This window comes from Saccoglossus kowalevskii, chromosome 15 (assembly GCF_978046115.1).
Source record: "Saccoglossus kowalevskii chromosome 15, keSacKowa6.1, whole genome shotgun sequence".
NCBI lineage: Eukaryota > Metazoa > Hemichordata > Enteropneusta > Harrimaniidae > Saccoglossus > Saccoglossus kowalevskii.
This window is the reverse complement of record NC_140655.1, coordinates 6629555-6638921: the sequence shown is the minus strand read 5'-3', so window position 1 is coordinate 6638921 and position 9367 is coordinate 6629555. Positions and strand designations below refer to the sequence as shown.

The 9367-nt window shown below is 33.7% G+C and overlaps 1 protein-coding gene across 3 annotated transcripts in view; it reads left to right on the top strand.

Moving 5' to 3' along the window:
- The first annotated feature begins 2393 nt into the window (after nt 1-2393).
- LOC102804986 (uncharacterized) overlaps nt 2394-9367 on the top strand; it is a 54591-nt gene continuing 47617 nt past the window's right edge. For all 3 annotated transcript variants that reach the window (XM_085508670.1, XM_085508671.1, XM_085508669.1), the window contains exon 1: nt 2394-2512. In XM_085508670.1, coding sequence (XP_085364796.1) covers nt 2447-2512 — 66 coding nt within the window. In that variant the 5' untranslated portion in view covers nt 2394-2446. The remainder of the gene's footprint in view (nt 2513-9367) is intronic.

Sequence of the window (9367 nt, the reverse complement as noted above, 5' to 3'; positions counted from 1 at the left end):
ATTTGGCAGAATTTTAATGGTAATTTTACAATATGATTTTGAAAAATAAGTCTAAATATGTTGTACTGCTATGGATTAAATACTGTAAAACCATTTATTTTCACTATTTTGATGTTTTGAGCTTATTCACTGTGTTTTTATTTCACCAATTTGTCAAAGAAACAATGAGTTTTATTGTTATTTTAAATGTTCATGTAGATTTAATTTAGCGATTTTTACTTATCAGCAAAAATAGCGAAATTAAAACCTAGTGAATCATTAATGCATTTACAGTACCTAATACATATACAGATGGTATTTACAACTTATCAAAAATATCACTGTGGGACAGTACATCTATCATTAACATATTACAAGCAAATGGTAATGATAATTAAAAATAATTTTTATTGAAATTGACGATTTTGAAATAAAGGACAACAAAAACATTTCAATCATGTCCATTTGTTGCCTTCACATTCACTTTGATTCTTATTACCAGAATACTTTGATTCAAACTAATAAATTTTCATTTAGTCAAAGCAACCAAATAAAAAAAAATTTAAAAAAAATATTGATTACATTACTGTGGACTCTTGCTGTTTGAAAAAAAAAGACTAAAGTTTATCTACAGTTTACTGAAAACCGACAGACAGTGAAAATCGTAAAATTTTGTAGCAGTGAAAATGTTTCCCTAATATATTTCATTTGGAATTTATTTACAATGAAGGGATGATTCAGTAAAATAAAATAAACAAATATATTCCTTTTTTTTTATATATTTCATTCAAAAATCAATAAAAATAAATTTCATACAAAACGCCCCAAAAGTCTCTAGCTAAAATAAAGTATTTTATAGTTAGGTCATTGATTGTGTCCAAATATTGAACGATGAAGTTTCTCTTATCAAAATGGCGGACATGCTATTAAAGATCTATCAATCATGCACATTTTATTGTGTTATCAGACGCACGTTTACGATCAAAGCAAGGTGAGTTTAACCGTGGTAAATTGATTTAATTTAACGTTATGGTTGAATCATTACAAGTCTAATACCTGCAGACAATTATTGTGGAACATGAATCAAACATTTAATTGTGGAAGGCAAACTCAAAATATACCACGTACTGTAAGCCATGATGACAGGTTGCAAAATCAATATACGAGAAAACGGGTCCAAACTTCAATAGCGGTAAACGAATCAAGTTATTTCTGTACTATTAATACAGCGTAATATTGATCGTTCAAAATTAGTTTATTTAGATTATTTAAATGTCAATAAAAAGTAAATTGGAACCTGAAATATAAGCATGCAAAAATAAAAGTTTCCTTTCTGAATTCAAAGGAACTATTGGTGTTCCTTTTCAGTTGTAATATTTTGTGTGGTCAGCCTGCATTTTTTTTACTGTTTAGCACCCTCTATAGTTGGTAATTTGAAATTCTTTCTTTTTACAGATCATTGTGCATACTTTGTCATTCCTCTTTATTTAAATGACAATAGGCATTGTTATCATGAGTACATGCATGTACTGTATGTTTTTTTTGCAGTCCCAAAAAGATAAGGACATACTTTTTGTGTGTGAGAAAATACCAAAGCTTTCAAAGGTTTATGAAAACAAAATATTATAGAATTTTTAAATTTATTTTATTAAAATCAGTATTTGGAGTATTGTGTGTAAAAATGTAATAGTGTAGGTAAAAGTGTGTTTCTACAAAAAAAATACAAATGAAAATAAAAAGAAATCTATAAAAGCTGTGCTGAAATCTGATGTTTTTCCTTTCAGTTTTGGTTTGCATGTTTTCTGTCCTTGTATGATACCAACCAGAATAGAAATGAGGTTTCCTTGGGCTGCCCAGACACGTGTATTGAATTACCTCATTGTTGTCACTCACCATGGCAATGACTTTTGACCTTCATCATTACCATAAGTAAACGGGATACCTTCAGCTGGGGGTTGAAGGTTGTTCTGGCAGGCAGCCAATACTGTGTGCAGTCTGAAATCTTGATACTATGCCAGAAAAGTGAGAACAGTACATAACAATAGAATTTGTATTGTTTTGATTGTAAGTGGTTATTCACAAGTCATTCCCCTACAACAGACACTATACTGGAAAGTCCCAACTGTCCAAGTACTGGTTATACCCAGCTCTGTACATTACTCCACCACTGTGGAATTTTGTAAAGTTCCACAGGTGTTTTTCTGTTCATTTTATTAACAATGAAGTCAACTTTAACACTTTAAGACCTACCCGTTTGAGTTAAATCTCTTCAGTTTTATGACCAAGCCTCGCATAAGAGCCTCCACCTATGATTACATCTTACACTTAAAACGTGTCAAGACAGGCCCTGTAATTGCATGAAACTACCTATTGACGGTTTAAATACTTCCCAAAGCTGGGGGGTGTTTGGTGGTTAAAATATTAACTGACTCATGTAGTCATTTTAAACACTCCCATAATAGTCAAGATGTCGTTGATGGTTTTATACCGAGACTTTGGCTCTCGTTACGAATCAGATGGCCCTGTCATATCGGTATGTATTTAATCGCCTGTGTTATCGTGTAATTCATGAGAGGGCTGGGGTTAATATTTAACTGTAATGGGGTTACTATAGTGGGACGATCTCACCATAATGGACTTCTTTCCAAGTGCTTACTCAGCTGAAGACTTTTGGGTAAGGGAAATGACTGAGACATTGCAATGTCAATGATTTTATCAGATTTACTATTTCAGAGTACTTTCACGGTTTTGTTGATATCTCTTCTATGCTCACTCCAACACACATGTTCTACCCAGAAGGCATATCAGCATACTCCATGCGACCATATGCTGTTGTATTATCAAAGCCGTAATAATTAAGTTCAGGCAAATTTAATATTTGTGCAATATAAATTCAGTTTGTAATTATTCTGATACTTATTAATAACCCAGATTTACTGTAAACCGCTTACTGTAAAATACTTTATTTTAGCTGAAATTAATTTTTGCTGAATAGAATATTTGGGTGTCTTGTATGGAATTTATTTTCACTGATATTTGACAAGTTGAAAGTAAAATATAGAAAAAAAGGTATATTCGCTGGATTTTATTTTTACTGAATCATTCCTTCAGCAAAAATAGTGAAAATTAATTCCAAGCGAAAAGTATTTTACAGTATGGCATTTCTCACATTTTCATTATTTTGTTGTTGCGACGTTCTGTCAGATTCAAAATGAAACTATCATTCTCTGACGGTGAATTGACAACAAATTTGTTAATCAGAAATTATTGTTCATGGTATTTTAGTGATTGTTTATTTTGTGATAACATAAAAAATAAGGCCAGACTTTTATTATTCCTTGTTTCGCGAACCCGCCGAATGAACAGGAGCCGAAAATGAAATAAAAATAAAAGTTTATTTCAGTGTAATTTCTCGTGCCCGCCAACTTGTAAGTGCAAAAAATTGCTAAAAAAATTATTTTTATCTTCATTTGTTTTCCCGCCCGCCGCCTAACAAATCCAAGTTGCATTTTCATGGGAGTATCATGATCAAAGTATACTTTATGTGCGTTGACTGACAGTGAATCTCTGGTATTGACCTCTCTGCGTGCTGCTTGAGATTACTACGCCATGAAACTCTGTCGTCAAAAAAATCCCTCATTAATGCTGAAAATTGTGCCACAATTGGTGACATTGCCAACTAGGTTATACATGGAATAAAATTTTATTCCATTTCTACTCTCCGATCAATGATCTCACTTACAATTCTTTGAGAATCACACAAATCTAATGGAAAAAAAGAATTAATTATATTTTTTTTCCACCATCCTCAAAAAAATTTACTTATAAAAACTCAAGAAACAAGGAATAAAAAAAGTCAGGCCTAAATAACATTAATCATTTTGATTTGTAGAGAACACTGATTAATGGTAAAATGGTATTTAAGCAGTCAAACCTGTGTTTGTGACCATTCTTATATAAAACCACCTGTTGATGGTTTTGATGCTGTTTATATGTAAAGTGACACCATCTTCAAATATATGTTGACAAATTACCATCATATTTAATTTTTATTGACAAATTAAACTGAATCGTCTATAACAAACAATTTCTGTAAATATTTTGGTGTATTGTCACTATACACAGGTATGACTGCTTATACATGTATTTGTATTTAAATATCATTAGTGAACACAATTTTTTTTCAAAGTGAATATTATTTATGACAAGTAAATTCAACCTGACCCATATTTTTATGTACCTGTGTTGCTGATGTATTGCTGTATGCATGACCTCAAAAGGTTACACATCCTGGTACTTCCTCACCCCCAAAAGTCACACATCCTGGCACTTTCTGGGGGTATTGTTTTGTTATAATAGCTGTAATATCAAATAATATGCATATAAATTATTATCAAGCTACCGGTAACTGTTTTTGAATTTCAATTCCAACTTCTTTGCATTTTCTTGGAAAAATAATTGAAAAGTGTTTATTGTTAATAAATTTGTACCTCAAAAAAACCAGGTTGTATTACGTTTGAAGGGGTCATGAATAAAGTCCATTAGTCAGATCACTCTTCTTGGCTCATATGATAAGAATTTCATTTGCAGTTTCTTTTTCCAAATCCCCATGAGAGTGTACAGACAGGAACAAATGACTACAAAGATCTTGTTGGGAGTAAGAAAGTCATCATGACTCGTGTGACTTTTTTTTTGCCACTATAATATTTTTTACTATCATCATCCACTGTCATGTTTACAAAAATGTAGATCAGGGGATGTGATCGACAGTAAGAAATAATAGAACATTATTAAAGGTCATGTGGTCAATGTCAATGGCAATGGCCATTTGTGTCAAAAGTCTATTAAAAGTGGCGACCCAATCTTGTCCAAATTTACATGTTTAATTTTTGCTATTAATGCTGATAAATCTTTTATTCTAAACTAAATCCATGTGAACGTGTAAAATCTGTGAATTGAAGTCCACTGAATTACTAGTACAGTGATAATTAATGTCTTTACAATTTATTGAGTCCGAAGTAAGATTTAGGGTTAGTGCTCTTTACAGATACACTGGTTTATCTTCTCATACTAGTATGTTTAAACAAATACAAAATAGTTTAAGCACCTTTGAATTACCACATTAAGTCACAGTGTTCTCCCAGACCTCATGCCAAGCATCGCGGGTAATTTGCATAATTTGTTTGCATAATAATTAGTTTCTCCAACAAACATTGTGATACAGTAACTACAATAAAGAAGAGATATTTTGATAGCTCATATATTTTATATCATTTTTATATCACTTCATTGTATTTTGTGTTTGCATCAAGTCAAATGACGTTTGAAATAGAACAGCAAAAAACATATTGAATATATTGTTATCCATGGAGGTAACTGGTTCATCATTATTTTGTGTACAAGTATAGTCAGTTTTAATGGCCATGTCACTGTCAGTTCATATGATGTGGGGAAAAACAGTTTTTGGTTAAATATTTAAAGTCTGCCAGATTGCGGGTTATCAAAATATGATATAGAAATTAATAAATCAATAATGACATTTTTTTACGATCACCATGGGTATTCTCTGCTGCTGTTGCGAACATCGGTCCCTGACTTTTTGATTTAAAAATACACAAATTTAGAATGTTTTGTTAATTAAAACGATTCATTGAGGATTATCTTAGCTATGACATCAAAATCGCCAACCAGATGTTGTTTTTAAACATCGCCATCTTTGTTACCTCGATCGGAATCCCCCTTGTAACCCAGCATGCATTGGTCGCGATGTTAAACCATGCGTTACGTCGCTTCAGTGGCGTTCCTCGGTAATGAGGCACTCTATGAATGAGGTATTTCTAGAGTCAGGGTTTGTTTTTTCTTCGGCCCTCTCGTCTGCAGTTGAATAATTTTTGCTTTGATTTATTTACGTTTTTTCCCAATCCGACTTAATTTCACTTGTTTTTTTTTAATTGTTGGTAATTAGTATCATCGGCGATGGAGTAGTAAAAACCGCAATTAACCACAGTGCAGCAAATCGGGATAGATATTCCCGACGCAATGGGCAAATTATTACTTTGCAGGCCCCTATCCCCTTAAAAGACTTTCATCACTGCTATTGTAAGGCTAACAAAGGCACGATTACCTTTCGATCAATACATGTTGTTGTTTTAAAGATGTGCAAGACGTGGCTGACACTTGTAAACAATACAACAACTTAAGCATCGCAGACAGGAATTCAAGAATCGCGGGTGAAACGAAAGTGACGCAGCTATTTGTCTAAGCGACCCAGGCCCGAGGTGTTTGAAAGGCCTGGGGAGGAGAACACAGAGTCAGTTAGTAAAAACTTTCATGCACTTTCTACTTTATTTTTCCCAGCTACATTCTGTCTGTCTGGGACAGGTGGTCAGGTCTCAATTTCGACCCCTAACTTATAAAATAATTTAATTTTTTATAGCCTACATGCAAACCAGTGAAAACAATTATTTCCGAGGATTATATTCATGCTGATGTACGTCTTTAGTGAAAATAGTTTGCAAGCGAAAATAAAGTATTCAACAGTACAGTGTATTTAATGTAGTTTATAAAAGCTATTTCAGCCGAAGAGCAAGCTAAATTTTAGATAACAGAAAAAAATTGCTAAATTCTGGCTGGAAGTTAGTTGAAAACTTGCTATGTTTTAGCTGAAAACCAGTCAAAATCTAGCTAACTTTTAAACGAAAGCAAGCTGAATTCTAGCTGAAACCCAGTAGAAAGCAAGCTGAATTCTAGCTGAAACCCAGTAGAAAGCAAGCTAAATTCTAGCTGAAACCCAGTAAAAAGCAAGCTAAATTCTAGCTGAAACCCAGTAGAAAGCAAGCTAAATTCTAGCTGAAAACCAGTAGAAAGCAAGCTAAACTCTAGCTGAAACCCAGTAGAAAGCAAGCTAAATTCTAGCTGAAACCCAGTAGAAAGCAAGCTAAATTCTAGCTGAAACCTAGTAGAAAGCAAGCTAAATTCTAGCTGAAAACCAGTAGAAAGCAAGCTAAATTCTAGCTTGAAACCCAGTAGAAAGCCAGCTAAATTCTAGCTGAAAACCAGTAGAAAGCAAGCTAAATTCTAGCTTGAAACCCAGTAGAAAGCAAGCTAAATTCTAGCTGAAACCTAGTAGAAAGCAAGCTAAATTCTAGCTGAAACCCAGTAAAAAGCAAGCTGAATTCTAGCTGAAACCCAGTAAAAAGCAAGCTAAATTCTAGCTGAAACCAAGTAGAAAGCAAGCTAAATTCTAGCTGAAACCCAGTAGAAAGCAAGCTAAATTCTAGCTGAACCCAGTAGAAAGCAAGCTAAATTCTAGCTGAACCCCAGTAGAAAGCAAGCTAAACTCTAGCTGAACCCCAGTAGAAAGCAAGCTAAACTCTAGCTGAAACCCAGTAGAAAGCAAACTAAATTCTAGCTGAAACCCAGTAGAAAGCAAGCTAAACTCTAGCTGAAACCCAGTAGAAAGCAAGCTAAATTCTAGCTGAAAACCAGTAGAAAGCAAGCTAAATTCTAGCTGAAACCCAGTAGAAAGCAAGCTAAATTCTAGCTGAAACCCAGTAAAAAGCAAGCTGAATTCTAGCTGAAACCCAGTAAAAAGCAAGCTAAATTCTAGCTGAAACCCAGTATAAAGCAAGCTAAATTCTAGCTGAAACCCAGTAGAAAGCAAGCTAAATTCTAGCTGAACCCCAGTAGAAAGCAAGCTAAATTCTAGCTGAAACCAAGTAGAAAGCAAGCTAAATTCTAGCTGAAACCCAGTAGAAAGCAAGCTAAATTCTAGCTGAAACCAAGTAGAAAGCCAGCTAAATTCTAGCTGAAAACCAGTAGAAAGCAAGCTAAATTCTAGCTGAAACCCAGTAGAAAGCAAGCTAAATTCTAGCTGAAACCCAGTAGAAAGCAAGCTAAATTCTAGCTGAAACCCAGTAGAAAGCAAGCTAAATTCTAGCTGAAACCCAGTAGAAAGCAAGCTAAATTCTAGCTGAAACCCAGTAGAAAGCAAGCTAAATTCTAGCTGAAACCCAGTAGAAAGCAAGCTAAATTCTAGCTGAAACCCAGTAGAAAGCAAGCTGAATTCTAGCTGAAACCCAGTAGAAAGCAAGCTAAATTCTAGCTGAAACCCAGTAGAAAGCAAGCTAAATTCTAGCTGAAACCCAGTAGAAAGCAAGCTAAATTCTAGCTGAAACCCAGTAGAAAGCAAGCTAAATTCTAGCTGAAACCCAGTAGAAAGCAAGCTAAATTCTAGCTGAAACCCAGTAAAAAGCAAGCTAAATTCTAGCTGAAACCCAGTAGAAAGCCAGCTAAACTCTAGCTGAAAACCAGTAGAAAGCAAGCTAAATTCTAGCTGAAACCCAGTAGAAAGCAAGCTAAATTCTAGCTGAAACCCAGTAGAAAGCAAGCTAAATTCTAGCTGAAACCCAGTAGAAAGCAAGCTAAATTCTAGCTGAAACCCAGTAAAAAGCAAGCTAAATTCTAGCTGAAACCCAGTAGAAAGCCAGCTAAACTCTAGCTGAAAACCAGTAGAAAGCAAGCTAAATTCTAGCTGAAACCCAGTAGAAAGCAAGCTGAATTCTAGCTGAAACCCAGTAGAAAGCAAGCTAAATTCTAGCTGAAACCCAGTAGAAAGCAAGCTAAACTCTAGCTGAAACCCAGTAGAAAGCAAGCTAAACTCTAGCTGAAATCCAGTAGAAAGCAAGCTAAATTCTAGCTGAAACCAAGTAGAAAGCCAGCTAAATTCTAGCTGAAACCCAGTAGAAAGCAAGCTGAATTCTAGCTGAACCCCAGTAGAAAGCAAGCTAAATTCTAGCTGAAACCCAGTAGAAAGCAAGCTAAATTCTAGCTAAAAGCTGCTTCTTGAAAACTAATGGGCCAATTACTTTAATCGTGGTACATACGTTTTAATGGGCTGCTCACACATTTCTCAGTGCAATTGAACTGCATTGAAAAAAAACACATAAAAACCTACCACATCACTTTTTCAAAAGAAAGAAACAGATCTATTTTTTGGGAGCCTAGAATAAAATGAGTTTAGTATATTAAACAGTCCATCTCTACTGTATGTGAGCTATTACTACTTCAATCAGTTGAATTATCAGCTGTCACCAAATATACCTAAAGACTGTTGATATAAACCAAAGTTCAACTATACATTACTCTGTAGTCTAGAATACTAGAATAATAATGCTATTTATTTTCGCTAAAATCAGCAATTTTATTTTATTTTATTTTTACATGAAATATTTTTTTCATTTGATTAAATACAAACATATGTATGATATACAACTATAAAATGCCTGTACAATATTTTGTTTTAATTCATGTCATTGAATTTACAATTTTGATAAAAAAAATGGTTTTGTATTATTATTATTATTATTAGTTGAATATTTTTAAAAAA